At 43.7% G+C, this 25,626-nt stretch overlaps 1 protein-coding gene across 4 annotated transcripts in view; it reads left to right on the top strand.

Annotated features, from left to right (window-relative positions):
- The window catches only part of large2 (LARGE xylosyl- and glucuronyltransferase 2), a 61,794-nt gene that overhangs the window by 22,000 nt on the left and 14,168 nt on the right, over positions 1-25,626 (top strand). For 3 of the 4 annotated variants that reach the window (XR_010165685.1, XM_063882228.1, XM_063882226.1), the window contains exons 1-3: positions 4,649-5,078; positions 19,232-19,439; positions 23,888-24,177. Coding sequence is in view for 3 of the 4 variants with exons in the window: in XM_063882228.1 (XP_063738298.1) it covers positions 19,340-19,439; positions 23,888-24,177 (390 nt within the window). In the remaining variant the exon portion in view is untranslated. Of the gene's footprint in view, positions 1-4,648; positions 5,079-19,231; positions 19,440-23,887; positions 24,178-25,626 lie in introns of those variants that run through there. The other variant, XM_063882227.1, reaches the window with a different exon arrangement.

Genomic DNA, 25,626 nt, shown 5'->3' with positions numbered 1-25,626 from the left:
GCTTTGTGTTTAATGAGGTTATGTTCCCACGAGGGGGGGGGGGGGGGGGCCGTCTGCAGGTGAAATGAAGACACAAATTAGGGACGGACCATTTAAATAATGTATAGTGAGTGTCTTTAGATCAATAATCTGAAGTAATGACAAAATGATGCCAGAAACAAATCTCTCTGTGGGTCAGAAAGGGTTTACTGAGTCCAGAGATATGGAGATGGGGTCAGATGTCTGGTCAGACGGCAGAGACAGCTTACGGAGAGTAAATAGGGGATGGATGTCCGGTGGGTCTGCGGGGGACGAGTGGCAGGCAGCAGGCTGACACTGAGACTGAGATTTCTGATCCTTTCTTTTACTCTCCTTTTTTCTGGAGAGGAAGTAAAGGAACTCTGGATCTATTTGTTGTTGGAGGTGCGATATATGACTCAGCAGCTTTAAGACGTGAAGACACTTTTATTTCCAGCTTCGCTCTGATGCAGGAGTTTCACCGGGAAGATCAGATTTTTTTTTACAAATTTCAGAAGTTTCTTTTTCTAAATCTTGACTTTTAAAAAGGTCCCACTATTTTCTCCTTATTCTAACTCCTTCATCTGACCTCAATCCTCTTCTTTCATCTTTCTTTTAACTTTTTCCTTCGATTTTCCTTTCCAAAGTCGGATTCTTTCCAAAGTCGGATTCTTTCCAAAATTCCTCTTTTCAATTCTTTAAAGTCCTTCAAAATTATCACTTTTTTCCTAAAAGATCAGATTTTTTTCAAATTTCTGGATTTTTTTCTCCAAATGTCCGATTATTTTTTCTAAATTCTGACTTTTTCCTAAAAACTCTGACTTTTTATAATCTCTTCCTAAGCTTAGACATCTGAAAGCGGCGGACCAATCCCAAGATCAGCGTGTCTCACATGTTACGTTAGCCTTGTACTCCTGGTTCAGTCAGACAGGCTTAACTGCTTGTCAGCATCAGTTTACCTGAGTCCAGCTCACCTACCTGTTCTCCCCTACTGAGCGACATGCTGACAGCCGGCTTCACGTTTATTTCACGTTTGATTTCCAGCAGCTGCTCACTGATCTGATCCTCGGCCAAACATCCTCAGCTGGACGGCCAGGAAAAGACCCTCCTCTCATACTGAACCCCTCCTGATTTCAGCTTTAAGACACACCAAATGTACGCTGAGTCTCGTTAGACACTTGGTATTTAACAACCATTGATAGGGGACCGGAAGTGATGAAATGCTGACTCATTACCAGTCTTTAGGACTCATTCCTGCAACATATTCTCAGCGTTGCAGACATCAGAGTGGATTCCTCTCTGATGTCTGCAGACCCGACGGAGAAAATCTGTCCTGACGCTCGTGTGGTTTTTCAGCCTGCTGAGAGGAGCTGGTCCTGCTGGTGGGGTCAGTGTGTGTGTGTGTGTGTTAGTGTGTGTGTGTGTGTGTGTGTGTGTGTGTGTGTTTGTGTTTCTGTGTGTGTCTTTGTGCGTGTGTGTGTGTGTTTGTGTTTCTGTGTTTCTGTGTGTGTGTGTGTGTGTGTGTGTGTGTGTGTGTGTGTGTGTGTGTGTGTGTGTGTGTGTGTGTGTGTGTGTGTGTGTGTGTGTGTGTGTGTGTGTGTGTGTGTGTGTGTGTGTGTGTGTGTGTGTGTGCATGTGTTTGAATTTAGCATGCATGCCTCATGGGTGTGTTTCTGCAGGATCTCTCTCACACTTGCTGTCAGATATCTTATCCTTTCTCTCCTGAAAGAAACAAATCAGAATCAGAAATCCTTTCAACATGGCAGTACTAGTGAAACTAAGAGTGTGCATTTTGAATTTGGACACACACTGTTTTTTGTATCCACACTGTGTCTGTCCTACCCTTCTCCAATGCTCAGCAGTTGCTCATCATGTTGACTTGTGAGTCTCGTACAGGACTCATTCCTGCCCCGCTCTGTTGCTGTGCTGTCCGTGTGTCTCAGACAACTTTGTAAAGCCTCCTGAGTTTCGCTCCAGAGGCAGGAGGGTTATCTCACATTTCTGCAGGAAAGTTTGTTCTCATAGCGTCAGAAATCTCAGCAATGGTTGAGTCATCGGTGTGATCGATACTCTGTGCAACCCTCAGATATATTATGGGATGTGAGCACAATATAAACCTGTGTTTTCAGAAGCTGCAGGTGAATATACGACCAAAAAAAAGCCCTCTGACCCTCGACTGTACCCGCAGCACACTGCCTACACACTGCACGTCATATACAGTGTGTGTGTGTGTGTGTGTGTGTGTGTGTGTGTGTGTGTGTGTGTGTGTGTGTGTGTGTGTGTGTGTGTGTGTGTGTGTGTGTGTGTGTGTGTGTGTGTGTGTGTGTGTGTGTTCAAACTCATTTCCAGTTTAGACCAGGACAAATCTCAATATTTCTTCAGGTCTTTAAGGTTTTCTCTGACAGCTTGTTGGTTTTGTGTGAATCAGATTTTAGGATGTGTAATCCATGGCTCGTTTCTCACACAGCTCTCCAATCACTGTGAGACAAGTGTGTTACGGTCAGATAATGACCGTACTAACCATTCCGGGTTAATATTTGATAAGTGTTGTCAAGTTTTTCTTTCGTTAGAAATCAGGTGTGTAGGAATAAAGGTGAGCCGATCTGAAAGAGGGGATTATTTAGAATATTTGGCTTTTCAATTATTAACTTCAGGGCCGTGCTTCTGTGCTGAAACTGAAGGAAGCAAACTTCCCTGGAAGTAATCGGAGTGGGGGGGGGACAGCAGGTGCATCGGGGGAAACCAAACCCCTCACTCTCTCTCTGTCTGCAGTGAAACTCAACCTTCACCTTCCTCCTGTTGATGTGCTGTCACCCCCCCACTGTAGACAGTAATCTGACCTCTGACCCTGTAACGAGGAGTGAGGGTTGTCAAGTCTTCGAGACGACTGTCAGCTGATCCAACAGCAGCCAGTGAAACCATGAGGAGTGAACTGGTGGAGGTGGACCCGCTTCCTCTTTTTCTTGGATATTTAGTCACAGAAACTCATGTTTGCTGAGTCAAAGTTCTAAAAAGTGGCCACTTTCATCTGACCCCTAACAGACCTAAACATGGAGGGTGGACTGGTGCAAGGAGAGGTCCCAGTTCCCCTCCTGGGCCCTGTTCCTAGTACCAGGATGGGTTAAATGCAGAGGTGTGCTGTGTGCATGAACATGTGGGACAAATAAAGATGGTTTCCTCCTCTGATTGTAATATTTCAAATCAATCACCAGTACTAGTTTCTGTTTGAGTGTTTGTCCCTGTTTGCATTCATGTCCATATAGTGACAGACGCTATATGTGATAAAAGTCAAAGGAATGTTATAGAAAGTACGAAAGGCCATCCTTTTTTATCAGCAAATTGATCATTTTGATCAAACAAACAGGAGGAATAGTTCATTTGTTGGGGACTATGTTATCCCGCAGATGAATCCTCAATGGGTGCTCTTGACACCGAGATTGTTATCTGCAGTAATCCAAAATCACAGGGAGAAATCCCATTGGTGCAGAGACATGCTGCCTTCAGGGACCAACACAGAGATACATCATGACTGCAGTGCTAATAACAACCTGGAATAACCTGGATACGTGTGGCTCCAGGTAGATCTAGCTCACAGTTTAAGATAATTGCATTGCTCAGCGTTGCCCCCCCCCCCTCCCCTGAGGCTTCACACACAGCGAGATGTTTCTGGAGATGATATCTAAGGAGCTGCACTCCACTGATCTGCTCCCTAATGATACATCTGTCAGCAGCTGGGTTAGCTCATGCGGCGCCCCCACACACTGAGATAAACCTGGCTCACCTTCAGGGCTCGGGCTCAGGAACACAGGAGGAGCTCTGCAGGAAAGCATGTTTGCCAAACACAGAGAGGAGTGTGCAGGATCTCCAGGTGTTTGTTTAACAGCCAGTCATGTGGGAGTGTCAGAGGGGAGGGGGGTTCACACTTCAAAGGCTGCACAGGTTATTTATTAAACCAGACCTGTAATGTATGAGTTAACCCTGGTTCAAATGTGGGTTAGTTACTATTTAACAAAGGGTTTCAGGAGAGAAGTGAGAGAAAACAAGAGGAATGTTTTGGGGTCAACAATGCGAATCTGAGCCGCAGCATGAAAGTGATCTCCACTGTGTTGATGAAACATGCTCTGACACTGATTTCATGAGAAATCGCTTGTTTTGTCAGTCCAGAATCCAAAGATATTCATTTTAATATGATATAAAACAGAGAAAAGCTAAAACATTAGCCGCCTTTAGCTTAGCGGTAGAGACGTGAAGTCATGTGACCGTGCTGTAGTTCCTTTATAGCCCAACATTAGCCGCCTTTAGCTTAGCGGTGGTGACGTGAAGTCATGTGACCGTGCTGTAGTTCCTTTATAGCCCAACATTAGCCTCCTTTAGCTTAGCGGTGGAGACGTGAAGTCATGTGACCGTGCTGTAGTTCCTTTATTCACTGTTATACATATATATGTATATATACTGTATATATACTGTATATATATCATTGAGAAATCCCATTCTGTGTTTGTGTCGGAACCAGGTTAGCTTGTAGGTTTGTAAAATACTCCATCCCTGCAGTTCTACCTTTTGGTTTTCCTGCTCCTGCTTTAGAACTGGACTTTAGCCTTGCTGCAGTTTATTGGTTTAAAGTGCACAAAGCTCTGCTGCACACACCGGATCCAAACACGTCTGTTTTTGTCTCAAAGCCTTTTTACATTCCTCAGCTTCACAAAGACACAGCTCCTCTCTTTTATTCCTGACAGAATGTAAGGTGACACCGCTCCTTTTCTCCTGCTTTTTACTCCTCTTTCCACCTTTCTCCTCCCATCGGTCTGACAGAGAGGAAAGAGAGGGGGCTGAAATCAGAGCTGGTGGGAGTGGAGGACGTTTTCTGTTTGTGGACGACCAAGAGGAGGGGGAAGGAGGTAGGAAAGGAGGGCAGTGAAGCAGCGACAGAGGGTGAGGAACTGGGACAAAAGTCTTTGAGAAAGAGAGAAAGGGCTGTGGAGTTTATTTTCTGAGAAAGACGAGGATTAGGAGAAAGAGGAAGAGCTGAACTTGGACTTGTGAGCACATATTGAGAGTGACGCAGGAGAGGGAGTGTGAAGGTAATCGTCCGAGCAAAGGTCTGTTACTGTTTCTGCTTCAGTGTTGGTTCGACTTTCTGCAGACTGTAAGTTAGAGGAATAAGACGGCTGTGAAAAATAGGAGGAGGAAGAGAACAGCGACGCAGGAGAGGAAGGTAGGACGGCAGGGCAAAGGTCTGCCTGTGTTTCCTGAAGCTTCGAGTGTTTCTGCTTTAGTGTGGGATGGATTTCCTGCAGACTTAAAGACAGAGGAGTAGGACTAGTGTGGAAAAGAGGATGAAGAGGAGTGGATGAAATGTGTGATTGTGGAGCTCTGAAAGTAGAACAGCTTTGGAGTAAACAGACAGCACTCGAGTGTTGTCATCCTGTAGGTTATCAACACTTTAACTGAACTGCTGTGTGGATAAGTTAAAGGGGTGACTATATCTGTCCTGGGTTATTCTTTAAATGTCCCCTATCATCCTCCTATATCACCAATATATTCCAGGTCTCAGATATATCCAGAGCCTGTCTCTGATTGGCTGAAACACCAAACAGATCATCCCATAACCCCCTCTGTTCAGCCCTGTTCCTAAAGTGCTGATTCTGTGTCTGTAGCTTTAAATGCTAATGAGCTGCTGCTGGCCACGCCCCTCTGAGAGCTGATTGGTTTTTAAAAAACACAGTGGTGCTTTAGGAGGAGGTCCAGGTGATCAGGTGGGCGGGGCTTGCATTGGTTGGTTATTGGCTAATGATTGCATAACCCCAAAAACAACATAGTGACATCACAAAGTGACCACACTCTGATCTGCTGATTTTCAGACAGGTTTTTATAGAGCTGGATCAGGACAAAAAGAGAGGGGGGGTCTTTGTTCCAGAAGCTTTCTGAGTCTCTGGAAACAGAGGGGACACATGTTGATGAATAAGAGACCTGAAGAAGAGGATTTAGCGTGATAGGAGACCTTTCATATTTCAGCTGTTCAGTCATTTGTCTCCACCTCAGAACATCGGAGAGTCAGGGAATTGATTTAGTTGTGAAATAACTTTTAAATCTCTTTCCTCAAACACTGTCCCCTCCGGCCTCCCTTTGGACAGATTCATCTGTAGTACTTCTCTGGTAAAGACTCTCAGTCGAGGAGAGTTTTTAAAATGGTTCGAGCAGCTCAAATGAAACCGTTGACCTTTATTAGATCGGGGGGTAGGAGGGAGTTCCTAAGGTAGTTATATCCAACATCAGCTACATCTGCAACCAAAATCTGCAGGGATCAGCCGAGTGACAGAACCAATATCGGTCATTTGTCTTGCTCTGATGTCTCTGAATGCTGTTTCCAGCCTCTCTTATCTGCAGGTTTGCTGCTTTTATATTAAAGTGAATATCCTTGGACATTCAAACACATCGTCTTCGACTCTGAGAAACTGGATGCACAGATTTTATAGATTTCTTTGACACTTTTTTAAATTGGCAGTCATATTCCTTATATCTCTGTGTATACTTTTCAAAGCTGGATAATAAACACTATCATTTACCTTCAAATATACACAACGTTGTATTTGAATGGGTCAACCAGGGGCGCCGCCAGAAATCTTGGGCCCCATGAAAGATTTCAATGTAGGGCCCCCCCCCCCCCACGACTGTCTGAATTACACTGAATAGACTGTTGCCTTAAAATGAAAATGCCATGATATCTGGAACATATCTGTTTTCTTTTATGAGCAAATATTGTTAGACCACTTACTGTGGAGTTGCAGATCACTCCTGAAAGCTGAATGTCGGCAGGTATGATCATTAGCAGCTAGTGTGTCGTATCATGGCATCAGTGTCAGTCAATAATACCTTTCTTTTGGAAACATTGAGTGACTAATTGTCGCCCTTTTCATTCCCTCTCAGCTTTCTGCTCTTTCTCCTTTCGTTTTTGATAGCCGGACTTCATCATTTACTGGACTGCACTTCTAAACTTCTACACCGCACGGCACCGCATTTGAACCAAGCTGTTCATTCACGGAGGCAGAGCATACACATTTCGCGTGTCCCGCTGCCAGAATCAGACTATACCGTTCAGTAAAAAGGGAGAGGGGTGAAATGATATCAAACATAATTCAAAGATTTTTATAGCAAATCACAACCATATATAATTTGCTTATTTTAACAGATGATTTATTTCATTTCAAAAACTTAAACAAGATAATAAAATAACATTGATAGCCCTCAAAGGGCCCCTGTCAGTGCTGGGCCCTTAGAATCGTCCTAACCTTCCCCCCCCCCTGGCGGCACCCATGGGGTCAACACTCACAATGGTAACACCTCGCTCTTAAGGAGGCTGGAAACTAACCTTTGTGTTATTGATTCATATTTAGTTTTAAAAAATAGTGAAAATGGTTAGAGTCCAAAGTAATGTCGTAACATGTTCTCTTTTGTCGCCGCAAAACCCAAATATATGCAGTTTTATATTATAAGGAGAGCTCATGCATGATACTGAGATCCTTGCCCGTTCCATTCTTATGAAGTTGTGGTTTTTGTGGCACACATGTTACCATCATTTTTATATTGCAAACATGTATTCTAAATATTCTCTTTGGTCTGTTTTATATTAAAGTGCTTAGACTCCGAGAAACTGGGATGCACATATTTTAGAGTTTTGTTTTTCATGTTGTATATATTCTGCAGCCCTTTTTTTATATATCCATCCCATATCTAATTTACTTTGCTACACAGTTTTTTCCCCCGAAATAAATATGGCTAAACATGCAGTTCCGTGCTGTAAGGCTGGATAATAATCGCTGTAATTTACTTAGAAACAAACACACGTGTATTTAATAGGGTCAAAACTGGGAATGCTATCATGTACTCTGCAGCCTGAAACATACAATGTAAATAAACAGTGAAAGATTCCCTTAAAGTCCGAAGTGACGTCTTTAAACGTCACCTATTGTCACTCCAAATCCAAAGTACATGCAGTGTTATATTATGAAGAGAGCTCATGCACAATGTTGTGAACCTTGCACATTTCTGTTTAATGCAATCTGTGTAAATTGTGGTTGCAGCACATATATTATTATTCTGTAATTACTTTGTCACCATTTTATGATTTCTTTTGACTTTTAATTTATTGTAAATATTCTCTTTATTTTTCCAATTTTAAATCAAATAGTTTAAATTTAGTTTTTATAATATTTCTATATTTTTGCCTGATTTTTACCTAATTCCTCTTTTCTGTGTTACTGTATGCACCGTCTGTACGCCAAAGCTAATTCCTTGTACCCGTAAACCTGCAGAGAACATGTAGTTTGTGCGGAGAGTGAACAGGTCCTGGTTCCTGTGGGACGCAGACAGAGAGTATCATTGTGATTCCTGTGAGGGCTGCTGGGAAATGAAATGAAAAGGTCGCCCGGTCACTAATCCCACCTCAGTTTACTCTGATAGAAAACACAGGAACACACAGATAACACACACGCACACACACACACGCACACACACACACACACACACACACGCACACACACACACACACACACACACACACACACACACACACACACACACACACACACACACACACACACACACACACACACACACACGTGACCTCAGTGCAGTGGATTAAGTGGAGCCCGCCTCTCTGACCTGAAGGACTCTAAATAAAATCACAGGAGGATGAACTCACGATGAAACTCAGGAATGGATCCTGCTGGACTTGTGTTATATTTTCCTGTCAGAAGTGTAACGATAACACAGAGTTACATGGCTTCTGGTTAAGCAGCAGATCTTGAGTTTTTGCAGTGTATGTTTATATCTTTTCATTAATATTTCTTGAAGTTATAAAATGAGACATCCCATTGGACCAGGAAGATGCTGCCTTCAGGGTCAGCCCAAGAAAACTGGACCTCACTGCACCGCTGCGTACAGTAACACTTAGTGTGAGGGGGACAGAGTGTAAGGCAACACTCAAATGTAAACAGTGATTATGTTCTTCATGAACACACACACACGCACACACACACACACACGTTAGTTTCCCAGCAGCCTTCATGTTCCCTCTGGAGGAATGTGAGCTGTGTGAACACACACACATGAACACATGAAAACACTAACGTGGCACTCTCCTGCCGGGCATGATGAGAGCTCACATTAACAGATGAGAAGACGGTCATTAAATTACTGTGTGTGTGTGTGTGTGTGTGTGTGTGTGTGTGTGTGTGTGTGTGTGTGTGTGTGTGTGTGTGTGTGTGTGTGTGTGTGTGTGTGTGTGTGTGTGTGTGTGTGTGTGTGTGTGTATGGACAGTTTGTTTACAGCTGATGGTTTTTCAGACACTTCCATAGAAAGCAGGATTATCTTCAGTGTCAGAGAGATGCACAGCTGTGTGTGTTTACTGACACACACTCATAAACAGACATCATATATTTATTGAATTATGTTTTAACAGAGGTGGGAGTGTGTGTGTGAACGTGTGTATAAATGTGTATGCATGCTTGTTGTGCTACACTTGTGAGGACCAAGTATCATAAATAGACATGTTTTTGAGTAAAAGAAATACAAAGACATGAGAGGAGAAAATGTGTGTGTCGGTGTGTGCATGTGTCTTCTGGGAGTGTGTTTTAGTGTCAGGGTGTGTCAGTTTCTTCACATGAGTGTGTGTCAATATTTGTGTGCAAGTGCAAACGAACACACAGAAGACACACGGTCTTCTGTGTGTTCGTTTGCATGTGTGTGAGTCTTACAGTGCGAGGGTGTATCTTCGTCTCTGTGCATGATTGATTGTTTGTGTGTGTGTGTGTGTGTGTGTGTGTGTGTGTGTGTGTGTGTGTGTGTGTGTGTGTGTTTGTGTAAGTGTGTAAGTGTGTGTGTACGTGTGTTAGCATGTTGGTGAGTGTATCTGTGTGTGTTTGTTTTGCTCACATTTGAGGACCAACACTGACAAACAACCCGTTCTGAGGACACAATTTTGATTGTGTGTGAGCGTGTGTGAGCGTGTGTGTGGGTCATTGAGGTCAGCTGAGAGTGAGTGGAGCTGATTACTCGTCCCTTATCTCTGTCCTCCTCTAATGCAGGAAGCGTCTTCTGATTATTCCCTTCATCAGGACTATCTCCGGTGTGATTAGCTCGGCGCTAAAAAGCCCTTCAGTTTAAATGGGGTCCGCGGCCGCGGGACCGTCGCTCTGCTCTCAGCTCTTAATTGCATTATCATATGTTGGTCCTGCAGAGGAGACGGTCCCTGCAGGTAGCACCAGGGAGATGATCTGTTGATCAGGAGCTTTCTTTAGACTCTAACATTAAAAGCTTATTCTGCACGATGTTTACCAGCCACAATGAGTGCAAACTTTTTAAAAGCAATGTCAGCAAATCAATCAATACAGTATATGTGTTTCTATCAAGAAGCAGCAATTTGGGGATTTTAATTAAAATGTTCTGTTTTTTATTTACAATAAGATGCAATTAGTATTATTATTATTGTTGGTCCGATCAGGACGACAACCAGCGACCCTTCAGTTCCCAAGCCAAGTCCCTAAACACTGAGCTACTGCCTTCCCATATAGATGTATTATATGTGCATATAAAGCCCTAAATGTTCTGTCCTCCAGTGAGAACACACTACACATTTTGAACGGTTCATTTGGAATATTTGGAGTCAACTTGGCCTTTGTGTTATTTCACCTCCTGTCATACAGTATGCTGATGGTGTTAGGGTTAGGGTTATTACCCAACAAGTCATGTGACCGTGCTGTAGTTCCTTTATAGCCCAACATTAGCCTCCTTTAGCTTAGTGGTGGTGACGTGAAGTCATGTGACCGTGCTGTAGTTCCTTTATAGCCCAACATTAGCCTCCTTTAGCTAAGCGGTGGTGACGTGAAGTCATGTGACCGCGCTTCGGTTCTTTCAGCCTTCACCAATCTTTGCTTTTTCCCTTTAAATGTTGTTGCTGCAAGGTATTGTGGGGCAGCATTATCTCCTGTCCTTCCCTAAAGGATGGTCCTGTGTATCCCAAAGGAGAACATAAAGGAAGCATTGAAGCTCTAACAGCGTTTATCATTCCGGATTCACTCTCTTAGAAACCTTCCTGAGAGAAAGACTGTTGGACACTCACCCTGGTCTGCAGTAAATTCCTTCTCTCAGCTCCATGTCTCTGAGCCCCCTTCCTTTCAGCAGCCTGTGTTATCTTCTCATTTACTGCCATTAGTGGGAGTCATTTGCCCTCCCGCTGCTCTGCGTCCCCCCTTCCCTCAGCCTGGTTTATATGAAGCAGCAGGTCTGCCGTCCTCCCCCTCACATTGGAGGGTTTTGTTTTTACGGCTACAATTAGAGGCCTCAAGTGAACGCATTTCGTGCAGCTCCTGCAGAATCAGAGGGTCTATAGTGTCCCTCGCTTTATATCCTCGCCAAAAACACCTCCACATCACTGAGCTCCTGCACCGTAATTACTGCCTCTTTCCTCTCCTCTTTTGCACTTTAATCTGCTCTTTACAGCCCAAATTTTATCCCCTTGCCTCATCTCCTCTTTTTCTGTTTAATGCGCTTCTTATTCCTTCAGTGCTTTCCACTCTTCTGTCTGCCTTCCTGTGATTTCCAAGCCAGTGTTTCTCAAACCTTTTTGGACATTACAAACCATTTGAAGATCTTCAGTACCCTCAGTAAATCAGTGTCTGATTTACAAACAACAATCTTGGAGCTAAAAAATATTGAGTGCTTCTTTTCAAATGTTGAGAATCCAGCACTAAATTCATGGCATGTGTTGGCATCACGCAACAACACTCAGACATACAGAAACAGGCATTTGGCTGCTAAAGATGCAGGTTGCTGCAGGTGGCTGCAGGTTGCTGCAGGTTGCTGCAGGTTGCTGCAGGTTGTTGCAGGTTGCTGCAGGTTGTTGCAGGTTGCTGCAGGTTGCTGCAGGTTGCTGCAGGTTGCTGCAGGTGGCTGCAGGTTGCTGCAGGTTGCTGCAGGTTGTTGCAGGTTGCTGCAGGTTGTTGCAGGTTGCTGCAGGTTGTTGCAGGTTGTTGCAGGTTGCTGCAGGTTGTTGCAGGTTGTTGCAGGTTGCTGCAGGTTGCTGCACGTTGCTGCACGTTGCTGCAGGTTGTTGCAGCTCTTCTGAGTTTTGAGATGTTTGTCATTTGAAATGAGGGCTTTTGTTTCACCCTTTCTCCACGTGTTGCTGCATTTAGTTATAAAGATAGGAACGTTTTGTTTTACGTGTCTATGTTTTTTAATCTGTAGGGAGAAACATGGCTCTGTATTTATTTCAGAAACAGACTTATTTTCTTCGTATTGCTCCGTGTTTTCAGTCGTGTTTGGTGAGAAACCTTTGGATTCTTTTCCACATAGTTTCTGAGTCTCCTGCTGTATTAAGCTTTACAAAAACCCTGGGTTTCATCCTCACCATGTTGTAGTTGATTTACGTTAGAAAATAGAGCTTTTTTATCTTGAGCTTTGTTCTTACTTATTTCTGCCATAGTTCTGTTGTGCTGGTTGAGAACCGTTGCTTTTAAAATACGAGGTTTGAATAGAACATTTTGTCCGATTACATTGCCTTTCCAAACGTATTTCAGCATGCGTTAGTGTGCGTATTATGTGGTTCCTTACTTTTAGACTAGACTTACTAGAAACAGTGCTCTAAGCACTTCCTCCTCTTCCTCTCATCCGCTCCTCTCCTTGCTCTTAACGATGTACAGCGAATGCATCAGCTTCACTAATTCACTCATAAATCATCTCAGAGCTCTCAGAAAGTTTAGGAGTGGATGTCTGCTCTCAGTTTAATCCACATCTACAGGAGACGCTCGATGACGAGAGACTTTATTACCTGGCTGTGGCGAGAAACTACATTTAGGTATTCAATTCTTTTCCAAACTCAGTGAGTCAACATTTGAAAGTTTAAATCCATAAAGCTTTTTAAAATCCTCATAAACCGTTCTTTATCGGGGCCCTAATCTTTTCATGGTGTTCCCTTTCCTGTAGTTTGTTCTATCGGATTGTGTGCATGTAAAGGGTCTGCAAAGGCTAGAATCCCTGTCTGCCACAAACAGAAAGGAGGTGCTGCAGCTTACACCGTGTGAGAAAAATAAAGAGCTTTTTGAACATTAAAGCATGGAGACATGTCCCAGGAGAGGACTCTTTAAAGTAGAGACTCTACATACTGATACACACCTGAACATCAGCAGGAGAGGACTCTTTAAAGTATAGACACTACATACTGATATACACCTGAACATCAGCAGGAGAGGACTCTTTAAAGTAGAGACACTACATACTGATATACACCTGAACATCAGCAGGAGAGGACTCTTTAAAGTAGAGACTCTACATACTGATATACACCTGAACATCAGCAGGAGAGGACTCTTTAAAGTAGAGACTCTACATACTGATATACACCTGAACATCAGCAGGAGAGGACTCTTTAAAGTAGAGACTCTACATACTGATATACACCTGAACATCAGCAGGAGAGGACTCTTTAAAGTAGAGACTCTACATACTGATATACACCTGAACATCAGCAGGAGAGGACTCTTTAAAGTAGAGACTCTACATACTGATATACACCTGAACATCAGCAGGAGAGGACTCTTTAAAGTAGAGACTCTACATACTGATATACACCTGAACATCAGCAGGAGAGGACTCTTTAAAGTAGAGACTCTACATACTGATATACACCTGAACATCAGCAGGAGAGGACTCTTTAAAGTAGAGACACTACATACTGATATACACCTGAACATCAGCAGGAGAGGACTCTGTAAAGTAGAGACACTACATACTGATATACACCTGAACATCAGCAGGAGAGGACTCTTTAAAGTAGAGACTCTACATACTGATATACACCTGAACATCAGCAGGAGAGGACTCTTTAAAGTAGAGACTCTACATACTGATATACACCTGAACATCAGCAGGAGAGGACTCTTTAAAGTAGAGACACTACATACTGATATACACCTGAACATCAGCAGGAGAGGACTCTTTAAAGTAGAGAAGCTACATACTGATATACACCTGAACATCAGCAGGAGAGGACTCTTTAAAGTAGAGACACTACATACTGATATACACCTGAACATCAGCAGGAGAGGACTCTTTAAAGTAGAGACTCTACATACTGATATACACCTGAACATCAGCAGGAGAGGACTCTTTAAAGTAGAGACTCTACATACTGATATACACCTGAACATCAGCAGGAGAGGACTCTTTAAAGTAGAGACTCTACATACTGATATACACCTGAACATCAGCAGGAGAGGACTCTTTAAAGTAGAGACTCTACATACTGATATACACCTGAACATCAGCAGGAGAGGACTCTTTAAAGTAGAGACTCTACATACTGATATACACCTGAACATCAGCAGGAGAGGACTCTTTAAAGTAGAGACACTACATACTGATATACACCTGAACATCAGCAGGAGAGGACTCTGTAAAGTAGAGACACTACATACTGATATACACCTGAACATCAGCAGGAGAGGACTCTTTAAAGTAGAGACACTACATACTGATATACACCTGAACATCAGCAGGAGAGGACTCTTTAAAGTAGAGACACTACATACTGATATACACCTGATCATCAGCAGGAGAGGACTCTTTAAAGTAGAGACTCTACATACTGATATACACCTGAACATCAGCAGGAGAGGACTCTTTAAAGTAGAGACTCTACATACTGATATACACCTGAACATCAGCAGGAGAGGACTCTTTAAAGTAGAGACGCTACATACTGATATACACCTGAATATAGGGCCCCTTTAAATGGTTCATCCACACGATGGAGGTCTGCAGTGCTCACAGGACCCTGAAGGATTATCTATTCTTAGATATGCATCTCCACAAGTTGATGGATTCAAGTTTGTCCTTAGGGCGGCATTAGGATATAGGATCATTAAATTCAGAATGGATCTTCTTCTTATATTTAGCAGGAGTGAACTCGCTATATTTTGCACCAGTCTTTTACTACATTTCCAACAACAGAGACAGCTGTTCAGCTTTGTGACCCTGAAAGTCACCCAGCGCTCCGGTCCCAGCTGTGTGCGTCTCTCTTTAGTGTCCCCTGGTCTCCAGCTGTGTGCGTCTCTCTTTAGTGTCCCCTGGTCTCCAGCTGTGTGCGTCTCTCTTTAGTGTCCCCTGGTCTTCAGCTGTGTGCGTCTCTCTTTAGTGTCCCCTGGTCTCCAGCTGTGTGCGTCTCTCTTTAGTGTCCCTGGTCTCCAGCTGTGTGCGTCTCTCTTTAGTGTCCCTGGTCTCCAGCTGTGTGCGTCTCTCTTTAGTGTCCCCTGGTCTCCAGCTGTGTGCGTCTCTCTTTAGTGTCCCCTGGTCTCCAGCTGTGTGTGCATCTCTCTTTAGTGTCCCCTGGTCTTCAGCTGTGTGCGTCTCTCTTTAGTGTCCCCTGGTCTCCAGCTGTGTGCGTCTCTCTTTAGTGTCCCCTGGTCTCCAGCTGTGTGCGTCTCTCTTTAGTGTCCCCTGGTCTTCAGCTGTGTGCGTCTCTCTTTAGTGTCCCCTGGTCTCCAGCTGTGTGCATCTCTCTTTAGTGTCCCCTGGTCTCCAGCTGTGTGCGTCTCTCTTTAGTGTCCCCTGGTCTCCAGCTGTGTGCGTCTCTCTTTAGTGTCCCCTGGTCTCCAGCTGTGTGCGTCTCTCTTTAGTGTCCCCTGGTCTCCAGCTGTGTGCGTCTCTCTTTAGTGTCCCCTGGTCTCAGCTGTGTGCGTCTCTCTTTAGTGTCCCCTGGTCTCCAGCTGTGTGCGTCTCTCTTTAGTGTCCCCTGGTCTCCAGCTGTGTGTGTCTCTCTTTAGTGTCCCCTGGTCTCCAGCTGTGTGCGTCTCTCTGTAGTGTCCCCTGGTCTCCAGCTGTGTGCGTCTCTCTTTAGTGTCCCCTGGTCTCCAGCTGTGTGCGTCTCTCTGTAGTGTCCCCTGGTCTCCAGCTGTGTGCGTCTCTCTTTAGTGTCCCCTGGTCTCCAGCCTTGTGCGTCTCTCTTTAGTGTCCCCTGGTCTCCAGCTGTGTGCGTCTCTCTTTAGTGTCCCCTGGTCTCCAGCTGTGTGCGTCTCTCTGTAGTGTCCCCTGGTCTCCAGCTGTGTGCGTCTCTCTTTAGTGTCCCCTGGTCTCCAGCTGTGTGCGTCTCTCTGTAGTGTCCCCTGGTCTCCAGCTGTGTGCGTCTCTCTTTAGTGTCCCCTGGTCTCCAGCTGTGTGCGTCTCTCTTTAGTGTCCCCTGGTCTCCAGCTGTGTGCGTCTCTCTTTAGTGTCCCCTGGTCTCCAGCTGTGTGTGTCTCTCTTTAGTGTCCCCTGGTCTCCAGCTGTGTGCGTCTCTCTTCAGTGTCCCCTGGTCTCCAGCTGTGTGCGTCTCTCTTTAGTGTCCCCTGGTCTCCAGCTGTGTGCGTCTCTCTTTAGTGTCCCCTGGTCTCCGTTGTGTTGGAGCTTCTTGCAGCGTTTGGTTTCTGCAGCTTTTAGTAAACTGCTCATGTTTCCTCTGCTGAATGTTCTCTAGATGCTGCATGTGTTGAAGAGCTGCTGCAGATGTTGAGTTCTGATTTGTGTTTCTATATCTGCGTCCTCTCTGAAGCTTTCTGCCACCGTAGAAAGCATCTGAAAGTGTCGGATTAATGTAGATCAGCAAAGACGTGATTTTTCCCCCTAAATGTCTATAAAGTGCATAGAATGGTTATAAAAACTACACACACGATAACATACTGGAGTTAAGCTCATGAAATAGTAAGTGTAGTACTTCAGAAAGAGAGAAAGTACAAAGTGGAACGTCACAAAAAATAAGGTTCATATTTGGAGGATAATGAATGTTTCATCCACCCAAAAAGTTTCTTCAGGATTTCCTCAAAGAGAAACTGAGACAGCAGGTCTGAGCTGTGTTTCTCTGTGTGTTCCTGCTGTTTGCAGTTGAAGGTGACTTTGAGGATCTTTTCTTCGTGTAAACACAGAGCATTACTAAACAGATCTGCACACTGTAGCCGATGACTGACATGTTGGAAGTTATTTATTTCCCGTAGAGTATTTGTTCTTCTTCGCTGTGTTTGAACTGTTGTGAAGACGATTCCTCTCCTCCTCCTCCTCCTCCTCCTCCTCCTCCTCCTCCTCCTCCTCCTTCTTTATCTCGTCTTTGTTTTTGTTTCACCTCTGAAGGTCGTCTGTGTTTAGTCTTCTTGTTTCCGTCGCTGTGCGCTTTTTAAATTACACACTCTATGCAAACACACGGCCGCTGAACTGGGTTTGTTTTGTCCATCAGCGTTTGTTGTGTCTCAGTTTATTAAAGCAGGAAAGAAGTCAGGAATAATCGAGACAGGGGGAGATGACGGCAGTGTCCCATTTTCAATTGAGTGGTGCTTTAGAATAATAGATGGTGCTTTATTTTGTAAAGAGAAAAGTGTTTGCTAATTAAACTGAACAGTGCATTTTGCAATAATTCTCTCAAAACGCTGATTGCAGTTATACAGACCAGCTTTTTCAGACTTTAAATCATCGAAACACATCACCTTGCACCCAGTGGACATTTTTCCCCTTTTTGGTGACATTTTCTAGCCCAAAATAGAGGTGCAGATAAATCCATTCCATAAGTAAAAGATGTATAAATGTAAAACAGATATGCATCCAGTTAGCGTTACTGAACTGCATTTGTATAAAGAAGAACATCCGAACATCTGGAGACAGCTTTAGTGGCTCTTGTTCGCTCTGAACTAGAGAACGCCAGCTCGGTCTGGGACCCCTGCACCGATAATAATGCTCTGGAGTACAACGAAGAGGAGCAAGATTCATCTTTGGAGATTAAAAGTGGGAGGAACGAGTGGTTAATCCTCTTCTCAAAGATTTTGTCCATAACATCTCAGCTGTTGATGCATCGATGTACCAAGAGCCTGTTAGAAATGCAACCCGAGAGATTGCATTATCATGTGACGTTTTAAAGCAGACACCATACCCTGTATCTTCCACATACAGCATAAGGGGAAGACGTTGCTAGTTGCAGCGCTTTTTCTCAGGCTGAATTATGCCAGTATTTATCCCAAAAGCCGACACAAACAAGTGAAACATGATAGCTTTTAGTCTTTACCGCTCCTCCCTGCTGTACTCTCTCCTGCTTTGTTCTGGGTGTGTTACCTTCAGGCGCGTGTCTAATTAAAGAGGGATTAATGAATCACTTTGGAAAACAAAAGCTCTAATCAGGCTCAACACAGTGGGGGTGGACGGACTGAAGGAGGATTTACAAAGCAGCTTGTTGGGGCGTTTCTCACAGTTCTCTGTTTGAATGTTACAAATGTGACGCTTATTGACTCCCTCTTTAAGCTCTGTTCAGCTTCATTAGACTCCAACAATTCAGGATCATTTGAAGTCCGCTGAGCAGTGACAACAACGCAGCCTGCAGCCGAACTGAGTGTTAAACAGCTTACAAACTGCAGCTTTCCAAACAGAAAATGTGCTTTTAGTCGAATTGGACATTTTTTACCACCAGTGATTTAATGCCATCTCCATCCGGAGGACAGTCAACGAACAAGTGTTGCAGAAACCGAATCAACTGTTCAAAAGTGTGACATCAGAACTACATTCAAACTGAAAACAATGCAGTAACCAATAGATCAAGCCACAGAAGTCTATATGAAGATTACAATTGTTCAGTCTTCAGGTGTTAGTCGAATGGAAACTGGCTCGAAAGTGTAGATTTTGGGGGTCATTGAACTCCTGTTGCAAAAAGAAGTCAGATTGTATGGAAGTCTATGAGAAAATGAGCTTCTCCTAAGATCTATGACCTCAGTAAACATTTTCCTGGGGAGTTTAAAATCCCGTTTCATAGTGCTCAGTACAACATACAGAGAAAACCGAGTAAATCTACCGCCTGCTGCCTGAAAACACAACCCGATGATTGTATAGAAGTCTATGAGAAAACGTCCTTACTTTGAATTTGTAACTTTAGTAAACTTAGTTATTTTTACATTTCGTAGAAAATCTAGTGACTGACTCTTGACTGTAAGTGACTGCTTCTCAGAATTTGACTGCTTCTCAGAATTTGACTGCTTCTCAGAATTTGACTGTTTCTCAGAATTTGACTTTTCGCTCAGAATTTGAATTAATTCCTCAACATTTCTCCAGACTTCTTTACTACCTGACAAATTATTCACAAAAAAAAACATTTTTTATCCAATGGATAATTTTGGGTTACAAGTGAGTTTAATCTGACAGTTTTCTGACTCCATCTTTCTCTCTCTCCAGATGAAAGGATGCTGCCGGGACCTGACGACGGACTGAGCCCGACCTGAACCCCTCTCCCCCTTCCTCCTCCCCCCCAACCCTCAAACCCCTCCGGCTGCCCCCCCCATCATGAACCTGCTGTGCCGCGGCCGCCTGAAGCTGCTGGTGGCGTCGCTCACGGCCGTCGTGCTGCTCACCTGGCTCTACCTGCTGGCTGGAAACCTGGAGAGTGAGTACCAGTAGATTATGAATAATATATCCATCCAAGTGTGCTGAAGCAGTTAGACCTACAAAGGTACGGAAGATGTTAGAAAATCACCGTCACACAGAACTACTTGATAACACTAGCTGTATTGTTACTTTCTGGGGCTTTTATTTTGAAAACCATCCTGAACCTGAACCTCCTGTTCGGCTTTTGTTTTAGAAACTGTTCTGAGATCCCTGAGAGGATACAGTACCTCTATGTGGCTTTCACTGAGTTTCCTGAAAGGATGGATCTTTTATTTTGAAAAACATACCTGAAAACCCTGTGACTTTTATTTTGGAAGAACATGCACTTTCCTGAACTTCCAGTTATGACAGTTTTTTCTGAGGCTTTTCATTTAGAAATATAATCCTCAACGTGTTTGATATTGAGCGTCCTGTAAGGATAGAGTACTGACACAGTACATCTATGGGGCTTTTATTATGAAAAACGTGCCCCTCTCTCAGCATTCTGTAATTATCAAATTACATTGTTGAGCTTTTATTTTGAAAAACAGGCCTTCTGGTAAGCATGCAGTGGGGGTCTTTTAAGAGCTTCATCCTGAGCTTCCTGTAAGAATACAGAAACATTATGTGGCTTTTATTTTGAAAAACAACAACAGGGCTTTATCGGAGCCTCATTTAAGGATACAAAAACTCTATGGGGCTATTATTTACCAAGCCTCATCCTGAGCTTCCTTTAAGGACACATGCTCTCCTTAGGGCTTCTTGATTCTGAGAAAAATGTATTTCTGCAGTAAAACTGAGAAGCTTTGCTTTGCTTTAATAGAGATTGGCTCTAACACTCAGTTATGGTTTATTATAGTCAAAGAAATCTAAGCAGCAGGAACAGAAAGCGTCAATTACGAGACATTTCCTGCAATTTAGCTGAAATTAAAGCTCTGGACCGGTCCATTAAGTTCCAGTTTGAAACACGGAACTTATCTTCTGTTCAGTTTGATTTTGATCACAGCAGCCGAATAAAAGCAATTTCCTGGAAGAGCTTTTATATGCACGTATCACTGTTTGTTTCTTGGAAATGTGTCATATGAAACTAGACTCAAATATACCACACACCATCGAAACAATGTACAGCAATAACTAAGCTTCCATCCAGGCAGCGTGAAGCTCTCCGCCGATCATGATCCCTGATCTCTGTGAACTTCAGGATCCAATTAACTGAGTTGTGTTAATTCCTTCTCAGTCTTGCCCTGAATATATTCAGCAAATATTTACTAACAGGAGCTGGATTTGAAGCTGTTTGTCTCCTCTCTTTCTTTTCTAGTCTGACCCTTTTGGGAATCAATAACAAGCTTTCGTCTAACAGAGATTCAAAGTTATTTTCGTACATCACCTGTGTTTCAGTTATCAGCCTGTCTGTCTGCAGATCAGATTTGGGTCACTCTATCCTTCTTCTCAGATGAGTAACAAGATATCCAAAGTATTCTTTCCAAATCTTTTTATGTGGTAATTCAACATTGATTTCTACATTATGAAACTCTACGCCTTCCCCGCGTTGCAAAGTACATTCATGCATGTGCAATTCTGTCCTTGCATATTTAAATGCTGCACCACTTTGTATATTTCTACTCTTCTATAATTACCGGCTACTTTGCAGATCAAACATTTAAAAACCTGGAATGAGATAAAATATGAAATGCATTACAGCAAATGAAAGCACCCAACAGTATGAAGAATCTACAGGAATAGCTCCATCTCTGCCGGCATTCACAATTAAATATTTGGTGCATGTTTTTACTTCCACGGGTTAGGGTTAGTTCTTTTTGCAGACGATACTTTGGTTTATGTTGCTAACCTTGAATGGTATTGTTACTTCTTCATAAGCCTTCATAAAAAGATTGAATGTATAAATCTGAAATCTGAAATTGCAGTCAGCTTCTCTCCTGCCTCGCTGGTCGCTGGCATCTTCTTCCGCCCTCAGACTGGATTGTGAACATTCCCAGCATGCCTCACTTCAGCTGTGGGCCAGCTGCTGCTCCCATCAGCAGAGAAAGAGAGGAGAAAGAAGAAGAGAGGGGAGAAAGTGAAGAATGCTAAGTGAGAGACAGAGAGAAAGGGAAGGGAGGAAGGAGAGGAGGGAAGGCTGTGGCTCAGTGGTGTAGTGGGTTCTTTGGAGCAGGGGAGCACCGGTTCGATCGAAAGTGGCTTTAAAGAGGTAAAGAAAGTATAAGAAATAAAACAAAAGGTTGAATTAAAAACCATGCTTATACGCCATCATCCACACATTAAAAGCTGCTCTAAAGGATGAGTTTTGGTCAGTGTTTTGAAGGTGGTGGGGGGGGGTCCGGAGAGTCTCTGATGTGTAGTGTGAGTGAGTTCCAGAGGGAGGGGGTCAGCGGTGGAGAACGCTCCCCAGGTCCGGTGCTTGGTTTGTGTCGGGATGGACAGGAGGTTCTGATGAGCTGCAGGAGGGGGGTGGTGGTGGAGCAGGTCAGTGAGGTATGAGGGGGCCTGGTTGTTGAGGGCTTTAGGAGGAGGATTATGAAGTGTATCAGCTGACGGACGGAGAGCCCCGTGATGATTATCATTCAAAGCAACACTGTATGTTTCTATATGAGTTTTAGTCTCACTGAATGCTGCACAATGACCCATAAATTGAACTACTTAGCAAACTGCTGATTATTTCTGAATCAGTTCAAACGCATCATTGTTACTCAAAACGAGACTTTATGTAAACGGTGAATTTAAGACCAGTATTCTTTTGCTCTCCACGTCTAAAAAAAGGTTCATTCAGCTGCTAAATGTTCCACTTCAATCCCGGGTCTCTCACTCTGTCTGTTTGCTGCTGTAGGTCACAGCGTTTTCTATGAAAGCAATGCAGATTCTAACTCAAAGAATGACGGTTTGGTTTTGCTCGCTTTGCACATCACCCTGTTTCATTTGCCCGACAACGGCTGCTTCTGTGTACTCTCTTTTGGATATGATAAAAAATAAAGAGGCTGAACTTGAAACTGATGCTCTCTGGGAATATTCACACCGAGTCTGTCAGAGAGAGCGAGGTGCAGAAAGAGGAGAAGAGGAAGAGGAGGATGAAGGGGAGAAGGAGGAGGTGTGAGACTCATAAGGACAAATCTCACAAATGCTCTGCTCCACCACTACTAATGTTATAAATGAGCATAGTGAAGTTATTATAATGAGTGCTGCTATTTAAAAGTATTGTATAACTTTATCATTCGGATTTTAGTTTACCTTATTAGTTCACGGTCTCGTGGACAGTCCCCAGCTTTAGCCACATGGCTATTTTCCAGCTGTGGTCTCCGGCCAGATGATAATAGACACCCTAAAAGCAAAACACATCACAAGCATGAGTTGAGAAGAAAGGAGGAAAGACAAGAAGACGGAGGAGATAGGAGGAAAGAGAAGAGTAAAATGCAATTGTAAAATCTTTAAAGAATGAACATGTTCTGAACAAACGTGTGCCCTATCTATTCTACCCTGGTAATACCAGCCTGTCTGACTTCGCCTCTCTCCGGCATACAGTCTGGATCAGCGCCATTGGATTTGGATTACTGTAATGGAGGGAAACTTGTCTTAAGTTTAACATCATTGGAGTTCCCTTCACCAATCACTAACGGTTGGTTAGGACGTATGTTCTGAGGCTCTGACCTGACGCTTCCTACTTCCGCTTTCACAGTAGTAAACAAATCGCTACCTGCGAGCGTGGCTGTCAAAATGGCTGTCAACGACAAGTGTGTGTCAATGTGACCCAAGGATTCAGGGGACAGTTCGTAACTGGAAACAGTTATTGAAAAAAAGGAAGAGTTCCTTCAAGAGTTGAAACAACCGAGCGGATAGCTAGTGGCGTCTCTTCCTCCGTCGCCTTTGTTGAACTACAGACTAGACTACAATTCAAACTCGGCACCAACTTTGACCTAATCGCTCCCAACCCCGCCCCCTGTTCGCTGATTGGACCGATAGAATTCTGAGTTCCGGTAATCGTACGTAATGAGTTCTTGCCCAGTCTCACTTACAGGAGCAAAATGGAATTGGGCGGAAGTACGTAGGCTGGTATAGCCAGGCTATATCTATTCACCCTTAGAAACCAAAACTGGTTTGCATATAAATAAAAACTACACTTATTTATTTTTTAAATCAATGTTTTTTTTTCTAATTATTTTTCATTAAATGTTTATATTTCATTTGTTTTTTTTTGCAGTTATTCTCTTGATATTAGTGTTAATTGACATCATTCTGGCGGTACTGTAGGAAAGGAGGGCAGGTTTTATTGTGAAGGATTCATTTTGTTCTTCAGTGTTGAAGAAAGCTGTCCAGGTGTGTGTGATCCGTCATCAGAGCGAGTCAGTGGTTTATTGTAATGGTTTCTTTGCTACAGTTTGAGGATATGGTTTTTAATCTCGCTGACCATGACTATGAGTGACTAACAGTCGTCGTCCCCCCCCGTCCCCCCTACAGATGGCCGCTCCCTCCTCCTCGCTCCCTGTCTGGCCGACACCCCCGCGGCCCAGGTTTTGGAACGGTCCGTCCTGGAGTCCAGGGTCCGAGAAGTGGAGGAAGAGAACCGACAGATCCGGCTGCAGCTCAGCCAATCACAGGGCACCGCAGCCCAGCCGCCGGACGGTAACTACGCCAACCAGCAGTGGGGGGCGTCGGCGGACACGGGGCCGGAGGACGGCGACAACACGGCGGAGGAGAAGAACAACCACACCGAGTGTCCCCGATCGCCCCCAGTCCAGAAGTGTGAGGTGAGGATCAAAAACACAGATACTGACAGATGATCGTGTTTCCAGAAAATGATGTTCGTTTATTTAGTTTAAAAGCAATTATCCACTGATCTACAGACGGCTCCTCTATCCCAATGTAAGTCAATGGGGGAAAGTATTTCTGGGCCGGGTGACGTCACAGACTGATACGGATGGTGTAGTACCGCCGTGTGGCCACTAGGAATATTTCAGCGTCCGGATGCGCTTCCTGGTGGCTTGTTTTGTATGCACTTGACTTTACTTCTTGCGCCATCATCGGGTCAACATTTTCAGATTCTGAGTTTCCTGATAATCTGCAGGCTTAACTAACATGGTAAACATGCTAAACATTGTGAGGGTGTTGCTGCAGATTGTGTGATCGTACTCCAAGCGCTTCTCTTTATCAGTGTACAGAAAGCAATCGAGACAATGGGTTTAAGTTATTTGTGCATGTCAGCCACAGGCCACCATAACTCTACCACCAGCAGAAAGACCGTTAAAGCACTTCATCAATCAGAAATGTTTTCAGTGCTGCAAGAAAGACCAAACGTTCCTGAATAACAGAAAGTACTAACCCCCAACCATGGGCGTTTCGGGGTAAAATAAGGTCCCAGAAATCTTAATTAGACCCGGGTGTCGGTGGTAGAAACACAATAAGTCTCTACAGACTCGCAGAACAGCGGGAAATATCCCACGGGTGAAAAGGGGATAAGGAAACAAACATAGGATTTGGCAACGGAATACAGTCTGTACAGGTTTGCATCATATTTGCCTTGTTGTCTGATGCCCCACATTATTTACACGGTCAATTTCAATGCTATATGTTAACGATATAGCCCTTTAACTCCATCCATTGCCTTTAGTTGTTTTCAGGAGCTCAGTATTTCCCAGCAGCCCACAGAAACCACTCTAATGTATGAAGCAGGTTGAGTAAAATCAGAGGGAACCCGCTCGCTCTTTGAAGTGTGTGTGCATCCTTTGAGCTCCAACTTTTCAAAGACTTTTCCTCCCCTGAAAAGTGGGCGACTTGAAATCCTCCGTATCTGAGAGGCTAAATATGAAATTTCACATCCGAGAGGAGAGAACGTCCTGGGTGAAGCTAACGACTCTGAAACTGTACGTGGAGCTGCAGCAAAAATTCACAACTTTAGGTGTTAGGTAAAGTTGTTGTGGCATGTTGATACTTAAATCTGTTAAATAATTCACAAAGGGAAGGACGCCTGTCTGTTTTTCACTGTAAAAATAGACACACTCACATGTGCCCTACATATTCACCCCTAAAACCTGGAAGCGGTTTGCGTATTAAACCACCATTTTAGTTTTATTAACAATATTTTTAGATTATTTTCATTTGTTTATTTCATTTTTTGATTTCATATTTTCTATTTTATTTTTATTTGATTGTTTAATACATTTTTATTTTTCATTTTATTCTGTGCTTCTCTTTTATTG

This window comes from Eleginops maclovinus, chromosome 4 (genome assembly GCF_036324505.1).
Source record: "Eleginops maclovinus isolate JMC-PN-2008 ecotype Puerto Natales chromosome 4, JC_Emac_rtc_rv5, whole genome shotgun sequence".
Lineage (NCBI taxonomy): Eukaryota > Metazoa > Chordata > Actinopteri > Perciformes > Eleginopidae > Eleginops > Eleginops maclovinus.
The sequence above is the reverse complement of the archived record's forward strand: the minus strand, read 5'-3'. Positions and strand labels throughout refer to the sequence as shown.